At 52.8% G+C, this 15,879-nt stretch overlaps 1 protein-coding gene and 1 long non-coding RNA gene across 4 annotated transcripts; one reads left to right on the top strand and one right to left on the bottom strand.

The window, feature by feature from the left end:
• Nucleotides 1-892: 892 nt before the first annotated feature.
• LOC136792366 (uncharacterized) lies at nt 893-5,258 on the bottom strand. Of its 2 annotated transcripts, none has more exons than XR_010836043.1 (2): nt 5,059-5,258; nt 893-1,220 (listed from the first exon to the last, which is right to left on the bottom strand). It is a non-coding gene; the product is annotated as an uncharacterized lncRNA (long non-coding RNA). The 2 variants fall into 2 exon arrangements; XR_010836042.1 differs by lacking the exon at nt 5,059-5,258 and adding an exon at nt 4,545-4,697.
• Nucleotides 3,637-15,694, top strand: HPCAL4 (hippocalcin like 4). Of its 2 annotated transcripts, XM_059044528.2 has the most exons (4): nt 3,639-3,803; nt 9,567-9,736; nt 9,867-10,082; nt 11,649-15,694. In XM_059044528.2, exons 2-4 carry the CDS (start codon nt 9,575-9,577, stop codon nt 11,844-11,846), a joined length of 576 nt encoding a protein of 191 aa, XP_058900511.1. In that variant the 5' UTR covers nt 3,639-3,803; nt 9,567-9,574; the 3' UTR covers nt 11,847-15,694. The 2 variants fall into 2 exon arrangements, with proteins under 2 accessions (XP_066866835.1, XP_058900511.1); XM_067010734.1 differs by lacking the exon at nt 9,867-10,082 and having other exon boundaries at nt 3,637-3,803.
• The last annotated feature ends 185 nt before the right edge of the window (nt 15,695-15,879 follow it).

Raw genomic sequence — 15,879 nt, forward strand, 5'->3', positions numbered from 1 at the left:
ATCATAAAGGCACAGTTTGGGACCAAAAAGGAGAGGAATGCTAGCATTTTGGTGAAGCAAATTGAAGTGGCCACAGCCTGCAAACTTCTGCCCTCACTGAAACTCTGATGGGCTCAGTGCCTTCTGTGCCTCCTTTTGTCTGTCTCCCACACAGACACACTGTTCCTTCTTCCTTGCAGCCTGCTCCACCCTCCTTATTCTGCAGAGCCCACCCTCTCAACATACGTAGTAGGTATTGCCAAGCCTGAGAACAGAGAGGCCACAACAAAGTTTCCGAACTTAAACCTCATTCCTCTGGCTCAGCCTTTGGCTGCAGAACAGTGGAAACAACAACTCTTGTTCTGGACACTCTCCTTTCCCAGGAACACAGGTCAGTTAGTGGTTAAGACTGTGTGCTCTGGAGTCAGACCTAGGTTGGAATCCCAGTTCTGTCACTAGTGGGATGTGTAACAATGGGCAAGTTGTCTAACATCTCTGAGCTGCCATCCACTGCCATGAAATAAAGTAATGATACCAGCACTGAAATTCAGTCCCTACATAGTGGTACAGCTGGTTGTTAAAACATCAAAATATCTGCAGATTGATTGGTAAATAGCCATAGCCTTGGGTCCCTACCTCCCTAGCTTCTCTCCTGCCTGCTCCCCTTGATTCAGTAACTAAAGTGTTCACTCTTGGCAGAACAGAGCCCTTGATCTAGCACTAAGGCCAGCATCTGTTCTGATTGGTAATGCCTGTGCCTCAACAGAAATGACCCGTGGCAGAGGTCATTTCTGGTATGATGCAGATAAAGGACTGGGCAGAGTTGTTGCGGGAAGGGGGGACCCCTTCCCGGGCCCGAGAGTGGGCTCTTGTCTCACACTCAGAAATGAATTGTCCGAGGAGACACATGTGCTGACACAGCAAGAGACTTTATTGGAAAGGGGCGCCCAGGCAGAGAGCAGGAGGGTAAGGGAACTCAGGAGGACTGCTCTGCCACGTGGCTCACAGTCTCAGGTTTTAGGGTGATGGGATTCGTTTCCGGGTTGTCTCTGGACAATCATTCTGACTCAGGGTCCTTTCTGGTGGCACGCACAACCGCTCAGCCAAGATGGATTCCAGCGAGGAGGAGTCTGGGAGGTTGGTAGGACATGTGGACTGGCATCTCCTCTCTCCTTTTGACCTTTCCCATATTCTTTCGGTTGGTGGTGGCTTATTAGTTCCATGTTCCTTACCAGGATCTCCTGTCGTAAAATAAGTCATGCAAATTGTTACTGTCTTTGCCTGGCCAGGGCGGGCAGTTTCAGTCAGTGTTTCCCTTAACAGAGTGTCTGGTACATAGTGAAACAACTCAGGAAATGTCAGTTGCTATTGCTTTAAACATCGAACCTAAAGGGCAGAGGCAGGATCAAGATCAGGGTCTCAAGTATTATAAGCTGGTGAAGATGGGTTATGACTGGCAGTTTAGCAACAGTCACAGGGCCTGGGATGAGTCAAGGGCAAAGCTGTGTGGGTGGTCCTGCCTGGTTTAAAGAGCCAGAGCAGGATCAATATATCCTGCTGGGCTTTGTCTTTTTAATGCCTCGGGGGATCGGAGAAGACTATTCCAATCCAAGGCCCCTCCCATTGAGGACTTGAATGATCTTAAAGAGAGGCGGTACTGTGTACTGGCAACTAGTCTGGACTCTGGAGCCAGACTGCTTGGGTTCAAATCCCAGCTCTGCAGATTTACTAGCTATGGGAACTTGGGCGAGTCACTGAACTGTTCTGTGCCTCAATGTCCTCATCTGTTAAATGGGAGTGATAAAAGTACCTGCCTTGAAGAGTTCTTATGAGAAATAAATTAGGCAATACATACACAGTGTTAGAGGAGCATTTGGCACAAAGTTAGCTATCTGTATGTTACTTATTGTTAAGAAGCTCACAGGTATAGTGGAGCAGTTAGATTCATGCCCACATAATTCTGTCCAGGGTGACAAACAATCTTCCTTCACCCTCCTAGTTGAAACTCCTCCCCTGCTCTCCTGGGCCTCCTGTACCAGCTCCCACATTTTACAGACTGGGAGGCACAGAGAGAGAAGGGTCTTGCCCATGGTCACATGTGGGGTCATTGGCAAAGATGGGATTTTATTTTAGAGTTCCAGAGACCACTTCCAGCATCTCATGCTGCCTCTCCCCACTTCCTCATGCCTTAGATTATGGTATCTGTGAGCAGGTATGAGCTTTTGCCTGTCTCTGGGTCCCCAGGGCCAGGTGCTCAGAACGTGACAGAGTCAGGGCTTTCAAACACCTGTCTCTCGTAAATCACCAAACAACGGGGCCAGGGACGTGCCTGCTAATTGGTGCCCCAGGTATGCTCTCATTCTGCTAAGACCCCAGGGAGAAGACATAGCCTGAAGCTGGGAGGATGGACAGTAAAACAGTATTCACGGGGGAACGGGACGATTCCTAAAGAAAAAAGAGAGAACTCCACTGGCTCCTCCCCAGCGAGCCTGGCCCTGAAGTTTCTGGGATCAGCCAGAGAAACCTAGCCTCCACACTTGGCAAGCTGGTCCTCATCCCCTACCGCGCAGCACACCTCAACACTCACTCAACTGGCAGAAGCCCCGCCCCAGCTCTTCAACATCCGGGCTCAGATTCAGCCAATCCCCAGATGCCCCGCCCTACTTTTGTCAGATGCCTAGAAGTGCCTCCCCCGCACGTGGCCCAACCCGAGGCTATCTGCTCCCCTTTGCCCCCAGTTTGTAGTAAAAGGATTCCTTCTCGTTGCGTTGGGTCAGGAGCTGTCAGCTGCCACTGCAGCTGGGACGGCCGGGTCCGGCTTTGGGGAGACCCCCAAGTGCGGGGAGGAGGTGTTTCCAGGGCCCTGAAACCTTCCAGACCCACTCAGTGTAAACCAACTCTGGCTTGTGTCAACATCAGAGGCCGGAGACTGGCGGCTGGGGACAGGCTTCGTCTACGGGACGGGAAGACGGGTGGGTGGGGAATGGAGGGGTTCATGAGGCAGGCAGATCCTTCTGGGGGAGATTCCGGGAGGCCTCTGGGACTCCGTGAGAAATAAGGAAGGGACGGATCGGAATTAGAGGCTGTAGGGGGCCCACGGCTAGCATGGGGCTAGGTAGAGGCTGGGTTCTTCGCCATCCTCGCCCACCCGCCATGGCTGGAGGGGAGTGGATGTGTTGGGGGAGGGGATGATGCGAAGGCGTGGGCTGCTGACCACCTCATCTCTTCCCTCCCCAACTCAGCTCCTTGTTGCCCTCCTCCGATTTTGGGTGGGATATGGGGTGTGAGGGGGTCACATCTTGTGACTCATCCTCTTTTCCATCCCCACCCCCGCTGGGGCCCAAGAAGGAAAGGCTTAGAGACTCAGCTTTGGCTCTTCCGTTTCCGTAGCAACCATGCTGTTGTTTTTGCGAATCCAATTCAATCGCGGACACTTTTAACCTCAGACGATGGCCCGGGGTCTGAGCCTCAGGACGGGGTACAGATGGGGGTACAGCTCTCCGCCCTTTCCTCGCTACTCTGGGAAGCTCAGGGCGGGCGGGCGGAGCGCTAACCTGCAGCCGGGCCTCACTGGGCACCAGGTCCCCACCTGAAACCCCGCCTGCCACTCCGCCTCAGCCGACCCAATCAACCCCCAATCTGCCCGGGATGAGGCGGGGCTTATGCAAATCGTGTCGCCTCTGAGAGACACATAGTGATACAAGAGCTGGGAGGCGGCTCGGGCGCGGACCTTGGAGAACCTGGCCGCCAGCCCGTGAGCCAGTCTCGGTCTCCGCGGCCCGCCGAGGCTCAGAGTCATCCAGCGACCCGGCGAACGGCCTCAGGTAACGTGAGCAGGGCCGGGTGGAGGCCCTTGTCCCTTCCCCCTCCACTCTTCATTCCCATTCCCTCGTCTCCTGCCCCCTCTGATTCATCTCTCTGACCCCTGGTTCCAGCATAGGCGGCAGCATGTGGAGGGCTCGCCCCTGGCCAGCGGACCCCCACTCCAGTACACGCCCCACAGGTCCCAGGGAAGGAGGTAGAGCTGCCTCCTTACCCCCCGAGCAACCACTGCTCTGGCCCCCAATACAGTCACGCTCGCGCACACACACACACACACACACACACACACACACACACACACACACGGGTGTGGTGTTGTTGGTGCTAGAGGGGAACCCATCACCCTCCCTCCTTTGCAGGTGGGTAGTTCGCTCAGCCCCATGTCAACCTCCCACCTCCACAGATAGCCCCTACCCACACCCTACCCAGCCCCACCGGCAGCTCACCGCACTTCACATCGCAATGTCCCTGCCCCAAAAGACAGCCTCCACCTCCAAAGAGAGTCCACTCCTGCTTCCCACTGTCCCCTCAGACTGTCCCCACCTCCACCCCTCAAGGTGACGGAGCTCACAGCATACCTGGGGGTGGGAAGAGGCTCACCACCCAGTTCTCCTCCTTGTGACACTCTCTCAACAGGTCCCCCTGCCCATGGTCTCAGTGCAAGGCAGAGGCTCCATGTTTGGCCTCTTTCACCTGGCTTCAAGATAAATCAGGGACACCATTCCCCAGCAGACCATCCATACCTGTCAGTCACCACTGCCAAGGTCCCAACCTCTTCCGTTCCCCTGACTTCTCACGGCCAAAACACCAAGTGTTCTCATTCCACCTCTCAAATATCTTTCTAATTCGTACCCTCTCTGGCCTTCTTGCTCCCAGCCACTCCCTCTCTCCTATCTTCCTGTGTCTCAGTAGGGATCCTGCCAAAGCTCCGTGTGGACTGTATTGCTCCTTCCCTAAGGCAGTCTGAACCTGGAGGGTAGAAGAGCTGGGTTCAAATCTTGCCTTTGCCTCAGTTGCTGTTTGACTTTGGCCTAGTCACTTCCCTCTCTGATCCTTCGTGAGATGGGGAACAGGGGGCAGGGTGGGCAGGACAGAGAGTGGACTTGATGAGATGATATTGAACAGCCTTCCAACACTGACGCACTCTGGTTCTGTGGTTGATTATGAGAAAACAGGGCCCTTTCTCTCTTACCCTGAACAATTAGGACATTGCAGAGAGGAGGCTTTAGTCTTTACCAAAAGGACATTGCTTCTTACCCAGGCCTGGGTAGGGGCCAACCCCTTCCCACATACTCTCCAGGCCCAGGCTCCTCTCCTCCTCAGCAGTTCGGAGTCCCTCCTAGACCATCAGCCCGCATGGCATGGGCAGCTCCAAGGTGGAGGTGCTCAACAGGGCCCACCTTTTGTTTATCATTCCCTGTCTCTCACTAATAAGGAGAGGGAGAAGACCTGGCTTTTGCTGCTGTGGCCACTGCTTGGAGAAGAGCAAAGGGAGGAGAGGAAAGAGAAAAATCTCCTGACCAGGGAGCTGTTGTCACCATGGCAACAGTCTCAGCACCAGCTCCTCTGAAGCTGGGTGAGGGTGTGGGATTATTGCCTCCCTCAGTCGCTCCCACCCTCCCTGCCACCTCCCCATTTGGAGCCCACAACACTGAGTCCTGCCCTCTGAAAGAAGCCTCTGAGCCCAGAAGGGCAGCGGCTTTGTGTATGGGGCAGTGCCAGCTCCTTCACAGCTGGAGGGCAGCTCTCAAGAGGAGCCTGCCCATGTGCAGCCAGGCCACAGCTCCAACAGAACATGCCCCCAGTGGGTTCTGGCCTTCGCCTTTCTGCTGATAGGCTCTACTTGACCTTGGGTGAGCTCTTCCTTTCCTAGGGTCTGAGTTCCATTGTCTCTAAGTGGGAGCAATGGCAGGAGAACACAGATAAACAAAACAGCCTGATGCCATTCCAAGGAGAAAGAAGGGGGTTCTGCCCCTTGCATATAATCCACAAAGGGACATTCACTGAACATCTCTGTGTTCCAGATGTGGCCTTTAGGTCTCTGCAGAGCAGTTCTGTGTTGCCACAGAGGGCAGAGTGGCAACCTGTGTGTGGCAGCTACAAGAGGGCAAGTAGGAACAAGCGGAGAAGTACTTTTCTCACTGTCCAAGCTGCTCCCCAAAAGACTGGGTTATATCGGGAGGGAATAAGCTCTTTGCCATGGAGCAAAAGGCCTGGAGAACGTTTTCTGGCTCAGACAAGAGTGTAACACAAAAGTCTGCCCCAAACCAGGCTCCATCGTGGAATTCTAGAACAGCTGGTGAGGGTCAGAGAGCTCTGGAGTCTACGCACCTGTGGAGCTCAACTCCATGGGCTCACAGGGGCTACTCATGCCCAGAATGCCAAGTTCATGCTGCTGCCTGTCCACTCTCCAGGCTGGGAGAGGCTGATCATAAGGAAGTGGGCTTTAGTCAGGCCTGAAGGCTGATTATAGCTGCATCAGCCCCGAAGAGAAGAGAGGATATTAAGGAAGATGGAAACAGCCAAGCAATAGTTGAAGTAGGTTCTGGCTGTGAGAAGGCTAACTTGAAAGTATGTAATTGTGAGGGGAGCAGTGGGAGGTGAGGCAAGACAGGTGGACACCTTGACACCAGGTTCTAGAGGATTCTGGAGTTTCAGGGGCCCATGGGCATGGCCACCCCTAGCCTATATTGTACTTCTAGGCAAAACTAGAAAAGACATTCTCGTGGAACAGAGGAATTAGAAGGAAACGCACTCCCTCTGAGGCAGTTGAGCCCACAGGATGGCTTGGCAAGCAGTGCCCCAGCTGGGTTTCAGCCCCCTTGGCTGTGCCCCTGGCCCTGACTATATGGGGAGAGAGGACATGGTGAAGGTTCCAGGAACACTTCAAAAGAAGGAACAACAGGACTTGGTAGCAAGTTGACTCTAGGGAAAAGGGAGAGGGGAAACTAAGGGTAACTATGATCGCATTTCCCCACTGGGATGAGGGAGGGAAGGAAGGAAGGGCAATGGAGAGAGAAGGACCATCACGGGTTGAGGGTGAGTCTGGTTGTAGATGTGCTGAGTCAGAGGCGCTGGTGGGCCACCCCAAAGGGTCGATATTTCCTGGGTATCAGATACTGTGGCCTGGAGCCACCAAGATGGTCCCACTGAGGCCAAGGGGGAGATCAGAGCTATGGTTTTCCTGGAAGGCAGGTAGGAGTCTGTACTAGACAAGAGTAGCCATGATTTGGAGAGGGTGGTCCGGGCAGGTGGCATGGATTCAGCCTGGGTGTAACTCAGCCAGTTTTCTCCTCTCTCTGGGTTCCAGTTTTCACTAAACTGAGGGGATGATCTTAAAGGGCATCACCAGCTTTGGCCTGCTGACCTAAGAGCACTAGAAGGAATGAAGAGAGATGAAGGAGGAGTCATAGTCCTTGGTGGGCCTGGGGTCAAATGGGCACTGAGAACAGGTGTGGCCCCAGGAGACAGAAGAATGATAGGAAGGCAGCACAGGGAAGGAGGAGAAAAGGGGCAGGAAGTGAGAGCCACACAGAAGCCATCACACACACACTCAGACGTGTGCACTCTGGCAGATTTGCAGTCTTATACGCTGATGTGCTCCCACCCACTCCCAGCCCTTTACGCAGACACTCAGGCACATCCCACAGGAGCAGAGGGAGAGGCTCTGCCTTCCCCGTCAGATACTTCCACCCCTGGGTTCTTGAGCTTTCTTGACTATACGCTGAGCCCTCAGTGTGCTTGGGCTGGAGGAGGGGGCGGCTGAGGATGGAGCCTGCCTCTTTCTGCCCATGCACGTTCCACTTGTACCCTTGACTCTGGCCCCAGGGCAGCCGTTTTGGACCCCACAGTTCTAGGTTCCTGAAGATGGCACACCTCCCCCTCCCTGCCTTCTTCTGGGAGCACACAGGAGTCCTCATTCTCTAGGGTTGGTAAGTGGGAGAGGATGTTGCTACGCCTACTGCTCCTTGATCTGCCTCATGGCCCAGTAGAGGAATCTGAGGCCCAGAGCTATCCTGTAACTCACTGAGGTCACATAGCAAGGGAAGGGGCATGGATCTGACCGATCTCAGATCTCGTTGTCTAGGGCACTCCCAGCAGTAAGGATTAGAAACCACACTGGCAGGCACTGGGCTGTGGAAGTAGAATTCCGTCTGTCAGCCTGAGGGCTTCCTTTTCCAGAGTGTCTTCATGACAAGCTACCCTGCACTTGGAGTCTGGCACCCTTCCAAAGAGACTCCAGGCCCGTCAAATTCACCTCCCAGGCCATGTCCTGGGAAACTGGGGCTCTAGTGGGACATTCCTGAATGTCCACTCAGTCTTCCGGGTCTGGTGGGGGGCCTCACTCTAGCCAGGCTTCATGGGGAGGGCCTGTACCTCCCTCTGCAAAAAATTCCTTGGGCACAGGCTACTTGAGAGGCTCATGTTCCCACTGGGGACTGACTCTTCATCCTCCCCAAACCTGTTTCTCAGCAACACCACCTCTATCTATTCAGCCCCAAATCTGAGCATTTGCCGCAATTCCTCTGTCCCTCTCACCCCCGCATCCAGTCAGTCCCCAAGTCCTGCTAAGGCCCCCTCCTAATATCTCTCAGTCCATCCACATCCCTCCACCACCCCTACCCCAGTGTCATTGTCTCTCACCTGAACTCTGCAGCAGGACCTCTCTGCTCTCCCTCCTTCCCCCACCCAGGTCACCTTGCACACTGTAGCCAAAGGAAAAATCGTGAAACACATTCCTTCTCTCCGGGTCCCCAGCACCATATCATAAGCAATCTGTAAGTGTTTGTGGAACGAATGTGGTCCTCTTAACCCTTGCTTTAAAACCCCAGGAGCTTCTGTCCTCCACGGGTAAAGGCCAAACTCCCTGGCGTGGATTGAAGGCCCTTTACAGTCAGCCGTCTACCTCTTCGACCCAATTATGAGTTAGTGAAGGTTGGCTCATGTCAACTTTATCCCCATCACCCGCACAGGGCCTAGGACACCGTCAACCTCAATAAATGCTCAGGGAATGAATGAACTAATGAAAAGGAGAATGCAGTCAGCGTCATCAGTGCTACCAGCTAGGACTTCTGTTTGTACAGAGGAAGGAGGGAGAGGAGTTTCTTGCTGGGGTGGGCTGGAAGGCCTTGAGGAAGAACTTGGGAGACGTGCAGGAGGAGCCTGTGAGGAACCTGCCTGGTAGGAGAGGAGCCTGCAGAGGTGGGTAGGGGCTGAGTGCAGGAAGCTCTGAATAGCAAGGAGAGGATTAAGACTCTCTTCTACGGGTGTAGGGAGCTATGGAAGGTGTAAATAGGAGAGGAGAGGATGAAGATTGTAGCATGCAGACTGGGCAGTGAGAAGGAGGAGCGCTGAGACCTGGAAGGCTAAAGATCCTGGTTTCCCCGGGGAGGAGCCCTGCTGTGAGGAGAGGGGCGGGGCCTGCTGTAGACAGAGGAGGCCCTGTAATGAGGGGAAGCCCCCAGTGCCCAGTTGTGTGTAGGGGAAGGGGTGTGGGGGGGGGGAGGTAGGAGCTCCTATGGGAAGAGGTGTGGTGAAAGGACACAGCCCAGCTGTAGGAGTTGGGGGTTGTCCAGGGTAGTGGTGAGAGGAGGGGGACCCACCCTGCTATGGAAGGAGGGGTCCTGGCTGTGGGGATGTGGAGTTTGTTATGGGAGGGCGCTGTACTGGAGAAAGGGAGCCTTGTCCTACAGAGACCTGGGGGAAGGCTGCTGAGGTGAGGGCCTTGCCCGGGACCAAACTGAGGGAGCTCCCTGTCCCCTCAGGCCCTGCCATGGGGAAGACCAACAGCAAGCTGGCCCCAGAGGTGCTGGAAGACCTGGTTCAAAACACCCAGTTCAGTGAGCAGGAGCTGAAGCAGTGGTACAAGGGCTTCCTGAAGGACTGCCCCAGCGGCATCCTCAACCTGGAGGAGTTCCAGCAGCTCTACATCAAGGTAGGCGGAGCCAGGCAGTCCGGGGGCGGGGCCTGGCCGGGCGGGGGCGGGGCCAGGCGCTCAGCGGGGTGGGGGCGGGCCAAGAGCGCGAGGCTGTTGCCGTGCCGCAACTCCAGCTTCCCCGCCTCAGTTCTTCCCCTACGGCGACGCCTCCAAGTTTGCGCAGCACGCTTTCCGCACCTTCGACAAGAATGGCGACGGCACCATCGACTTCCGGGAGTTCATCTGCGCCCTTTCTGTCACCTCCCGCGGCAGCTTCGAGCAGAAACTCAACTGGGCCTTTGAGATGTACGACCTGGACGGCGACGGGCGCATCACGCGCCTCGAGATGTTGGAGATCATCGAGGTGCGCTGGGGCGGATCCCAGAGACTGGGGTGTGCTGGGGTGACGCTCTACCTGTCTTCGCTGCGGGGCACTTCTCTGGCACCGCCCTCTCCAGCCACCCTCCACTCAGGCCTCGGGAGCCACCTCGAGACACCCCACCACTCCCCTCCTCCCTCCTCCCAGGATCCAGTGGGTAGCATTGGTTGGGCGCTCAGTGTGGGACAGGTCTTGTGCTATAGTGCTTTACCCAACAACTCCAGGGGGTAGGTACTGTTAGAAATCCCATTTTACGGATGAGGAGATGAATCAAGTGGTGGTTCGTGATTCCAGTCTAAGGAGTCTGACTCCAGAGTCTAAGTTTTTAACTCATTATTATTTCAACACATGTATACTGAGTGCCTGCCACGTGCCAGGCACTGTTCAAAGTTCTTGGTTTCATGGGACATTCCTTCTAGTGAGAAAATTTAACAACTACAAAACTTATGCTGTGTCAGGCAGTAAGTGTTATGAGGAAGGTAAGCAAAGCAAAGTGAGGGGGGAGAGAGCAATGGAGGAAAAGCAATTTTGTATAAGGTGAAAGGTGAGCAGTGACCTGGATTAGGTGAGGGAGCTAACCACGTAGGTGTCTGGGGGAACAGTGATCTGTGCATGGGGAACAATAAATGCAAAGACCCTGAGGTTAGACTGTGTTTTCAGTGTTCAAGGAGTGGCCAGGAGACCAGGGTGGTGGGAGAGAAGTCAGCAAGGGGAGAGTGGTAGGAAGGGGGTCAGATAGGTAGCCAGGAGTCTGTCTCTTAGCATCATAGTCTGGGGTAGAGACCTGACTTTCTTCTGAGTGAGATGGGAGGCCCTTAAGGGCTCTCTCTATTCTCTGTGTGGAATAGAGGGTGGGAGGGCAGCAGAAGCAGGGAGACCAGTTTGGAGACTTCCACAGCAGTCCGGTCAGGAGGGGATGGAGGCAACAACTGTGGAGCAGTGGAGGTAGTAAGCAGTGGCTGGTTATCGGACCTATTAGAAAATTAAGGCTGACAAGGTTTGCTGAAAGATTGGATATGGGTGTGAGAAAAGGGGAGTGAAGAATGGCATCAAGGTTTTTGGTCTGAACATCTAGAGGAATGAATTTGCTGTTCACTGAGACAGGGCATGCTGGGGCAGGAGCAGGCTGGAGGTGAAGAGTTGGGTAGTAGACATGTTTGGTGTGAGATGCTCATTAAATATCCAGTCTTTTTTTTTTTTTTTTTTTTTTTTGCGGTACACGGGCCTCTCACTGTAGTGGCCTCTCCCGTTGCGGAGCACAGGCTCCGGACGCACAGGCTCGGCGGCCATGGCTCACGGGCCCAGCCACTCCGCTGCATGTGGGATCTTCCCGGACCGGAGCACGAACCCGTGTCCCCTGCATCGGCAGGCGGACTCTCAACCACTGCGCCACCAGGGAAGCCCTAAATATCCAGTCTTAATGACCCTTTGTCACCTTCCAGTATCCTCACATCTCCCAGTGTTCTCCGCGCCCACCCCCAGGCCCTTTCGTTCACCCCCAATCCTCCCTTCCCATTGTGAGTGTTCACACCTCCCTCCTTGCCCCTCCAGGCTATCTACAAGATGGTGGGTACTGTGATCATGATGCGCATGAACCAGGATGGGCTCACGCCCCAGCAGCGTGTGGACAAGATCTTCAAGAAGATGGACCAGGATAAGGACGACCAGATTACCCTGGAGGAGTTCAAGGAGGCAGCCAAGAGTGACCCGTCTATTGTGCTGCTGCTGCAGTGTGACATGCAGAAGTAGAGGCTGGTGAGGGGCAGGGCCCCTGGCCAGGAGGGGCGTGGCCACCTCCCAACCCAGTGACCTCTGGCTGGCCCTTCCCCAGGGGGAGGGGGACTCCAGCCTCACTCTCTGGCCCACCCACCCCTCTGCCCAAGTCCTTGCTCCCTTCAGTCAAGATCCTTGAGGGACCACCTAACTCTGGAATAGAGACAGATCCTCAGGTATCTGTCCCCAGCCCCAGTCTTGGCCCAGAATCAACATCCACTGGGCATAGGGGAGTTGGTGTTTGCATCAAGGTACAGGGTGAAGGAGGGGGGCTGGGTTCTGCTTTGAAATTCTGTTCTTCCTGGGATTGTGCTTTATAGGATGTGGTCCCACAGACCCTGGTTAAAGGGCCAAATTGGGTCTGTCCTTTGCTGAGGACCCAGATCCCTTAAAGGTGGTCTGTGTCCTGCCCCCACTTCTCTACCAGGCCCCTCTGGCCCCAGCCTTTGGAGTGTTCGTTCAGTCCTTTCTTCAACTAACATTTATTGAGCACCTGTTCAGTGCCAGGCACCTCTAGGTGCTAAGGCTATGGTAGTTTACAAGACTCATTCTGTGCCCTCCGGCAGCTTGTAGGGTAGTTCATGGTCAGGGTCTCAGACAGGGATGGTGAGCAGAGGGTGTGGTGAGGCTGGTTAGTTTGAGAGGAACTATTAAACCTTTCTGCTCAGCTCCACACAGAGCTGCAGAAGGATGAAATGAAAAGTGTTTGGAAGTCTAGGAACCATGTCAGGGGGAATTTTAAGAAAAACTGAAATTTATGTAATACTTATATTTTTAGTACCCTTTAAAAGAGCTAAAATCATTTTATTACTTGAGGATATTAAAACGTACTTTATATTACTTGCTTTCTTGTAAAATGATCAAATGAATACAGAAAATGCTAATTTTCAGGGGGAAAAAAGGACTGAGAACAAAGAGAGAAAAATATCACCCAACTTACCAGATGACACTTTTTCTTATCAGGCTAAGTCCTGAGCTATCACAGTCAGCAGTTTCTGCTGCTTCCTTTTTAATGATCTTTTTCAATTCAGTGAGCAGTTCTCTACTGTGCACTTATTCTGGTTAGTTGCTGACTTCAGAAACAGACAACACAAGGTTTGCCAAGAGTGAGACAAGTGTAGTTCCCACATCTGGATTTGGTCTAGTTTAAGGATGGGCTTATTCTTTCACTGCTACAGAAGCAGACGGAGCTAGAAGAAGAGGACCAGCCGGCCGCTGTTTTGGCTGCCAGGCTACATTTATGGACCAAATGCCTAAAAATGTGCTGGGCATGCTCCATTGAAAGCTTTTTCTAACCCCAAATCCTAAGTCCACCAGGTAATACATCATCTTCCAAGTGCACTGGCTTTGCTTTCCAATGTCTGCTTTCCAGTTTTGGATCCATGAGCTATACAGCTGCATGCTTTGACTGCCAGAAAATTAATCTTGCTTCTTCATCAAGTCTTTCACTTTACTTTCTCCCGTGCTTGTAATCAGAAATTAGCTTCAATGTGCAGTGACAGTGGATTTTCTCTTGAACTGCTGGTGAAAATAGTCTAGTACACAGGTGCTGTCAGCCCAGGGTGGGATCAGGGAATGATTGCTGGGTTGGGGGGCGGGGGTTTGTATCTTCAGGAAAGAGATGCAGCATACCTCTTACTTTTGAGTGCTCACCTGTCCACTCTCTCTGCAGGTAGAAACTCTTGGGGATGCTGACCTGTGGTCTCAAATTCTATTAGACTTTCCTTCTTGCTGCCCTTAGGGGTGGCAAGTCCACTGGGTTGCCACCCTCTTTTTATCCTGCCAGTGACCAGCCACATGGTAAGACTGGGGAATTCACATCCTTGGGCAGAAACCAGCAAGTTTTTATCCGGTAATGTCTCAAGGGATGTTTCATTACTCTCAGGAGCTGGCCATTAAGTGTGTCTTGTGCTGTCAGTCAGCACCAGAGATACATAGGGACTCAACGGCCCAGCTCAGCTGAGACTTCCAGTGGAAGGCTTTTTACAAAGTGGGGTTCCTAACCCCCCAGCATTGACTCTAACCTAACTCACAATCACACAGAACTTCATGGCTTTCGAAGGCTTGAATTGACCCCTCTCATTCTATCCTCACAGCCTGGGGAAATAGGATTTTTCATTCCATTTCTCCAGATGTAGAAGCTGAGGCACAGAGTAGGGTTCCTTGTGCAAGAGCACAGTCAGGAGGTGGCACAGTGCCAAGACTTGAACCCAGGGCTCTACGAGGGTTTCTTCCCTTCAGAGCGTCTTCCCTGCTCATTCCTCTGACTCTGAGTTGTACAGAGGTTGACTGTAGGACAAGCTCAGTTGGTTTTGGTCTTTTACAAGCTTCCTGCTAAGAAGTTTCTGAGGCTGTGGTCTTCCATAAAGAAATAGGAGCTTGATTGAAGTCTCCACATTTTCAAGCATCGTATTTTCTATTTCTGGGCAGCTCTGCTAACAGGTCAGTGCTGTCCTAGGAGACCTCTGACTCAACCTGGGAAGCATCTTTCACTGTCTTTATTATCTTCCTCCCTGAGAGAACTGTTTTGTTTTTTCCTAGATGGTGGGCAAGTCCTACCCATGAAGGCATGTTTGATCACTCCAAGCTTCTGGACATATACCCATGGGTGATATTTGGTGGTCAGGCCAGAGATTCTCAAACATCCCAGCAGTGTGAACACATAATGACAGGCTGGGAGCTGGGACCACCATCTTGCTGATGGGAAGAGCCACAGGTGGGCCAGACCGTGCTCCCACTTGCTCCTGGATGTCCCCAGGGACTGTGTGCTTGGGAATTCCTGTGGTAGAGCACCGACCCTGCCTTGAGAAGAGAGGCAGGCCTCCCATCCCTGCCCCAGCTAAGAGGGACTTGCCACAGAGCACAGGGTTAGCAGAGACTGAAGTATGACTCTCCTAGACACAAAAATATATAGACAGTTAAAATGCTGAAATATCCAAACTCTCTTTTGAAGTTCTGTATCTTCTTGCAGCAACTCTGTGAATTACAAGGTCCCCAAATCTGCCTTCTAACTCTTATTCTGTCTTCATTCATCCTTTCGGGCTAATTGAAGGGGGGCCCTTATTTCTTATCTCTAAAAGTCACCACCAAGGGCAACTTCAGATGGCCACTCTAGTCTTTTGAGCTGTACTCAAGATTATATGACTTACGTTTAAATCAAAAGTTAAGAAAAAGGAAGCCCATAAGCAAAGGCACTGAATCTTTTCCTGATAATGGCAGAGTCCCTAGAGGTAGAAATTTGTCCTACTGCAAAGAGAGAGAAGGAGGAGAGGGGAGAGAAGGGAAAGAGAGAGAAGAAGAGAAGCAGCTGGGCAGGGTAGAAAGCTGACACTAAATATTTTTACATAAAAATTTACTAAAGCAACAAATATTTCCTGAAGATCCACCCTGGGTGAGGCTTTGTGCTGACTTTAGAGATCACTGTGGGGGCATGAATATATTTCTTACATATTTTATTCATTAGTTTTGAAAAAAAATACTTCAAATATGCAATTGAAAAGTCTCAGAAAAATATGGAATTTTTTTTTCTGAACTTTTCAGCGTTTTCTTTTACCTTTGCCAGAGTGTTGGGGGCAGGACTGGGCCTCCCAGGGTGAATGGCCCTTCCTGCTTTGGTGGAGGCTGCAGGAGTGTGGAGGCCTGGAGAAGCAGGGTGGCTGGGTGGCAGAAGGCGGGCCTCCCAACTCATTCTCCAGCGTGGCCCCCTGTCCCCTTCAGATGTGCTGCTCCAGGCTGTGCCTGCAGTGAATGTCCTCAGTGTTCAACCCTGTGTTGTGTGGTGTATTTTTTTCTTTCACTGACGGTGAATAAAAGGTGTGACCGTACCAAGGGCTCCTTCTCTTCCCTAAGCTGAGATAGGGCTGGGGTGAGGGGAAAGGGGGAGAAGAGGCCTGAGGGAGCTCACACAGTGGGGGAACCTCAGCATCCTCCTTGGGGCTGAGGTCCTTGTTCTAGGTTATGTGGAACAGAGACCCACTCGAGCTAGTTCAAAGAAAGGGGTGAACAGATT

This window comes from Kogia breviceps, chromosome 1 (assembly GCF_026419965.1).
Source record: "Kogia breviceps isolate mKogBre1 chromosome 1, mKogBre1 haplotype 1, whole genome shotgun sequence".
Taxonomy (NCBI): domain Eukaryota; kingdom Metazoa; phylum Chordata; class Mammalia; order Artiodactyla; family Physeteridae; genus Kogia; species Kogia breviceps.

What these genes read in the sequence shown, in the direction of transcription:
- HPCAL4 (XM_059044528.2), top strand. Translation starts at nt 9,575, where the DNA reads ATGGGGAAGACCAACAGCAAGCTGGCCCCAGAGGTGCTGGAAGACCTG. An exon ending in TCCAGCAGCTCTACATCAAG is followed by an intron (nt 9,737 to 9,866) that starts GTAGGCGGAGCC and finishes TCCCCGCCTCAG; the next exon opens with TTCTTCCCCTACGGCGACGC. An exon ending in AGATGTTGGAGATCATCGAG is followed by an intron (nt 10,083 to 11,648) that starts GTGCGCTGGGGC and finishes TTGCCCCTCCAG; the next exon opens with GCTATCTACAAGATGGTGGG.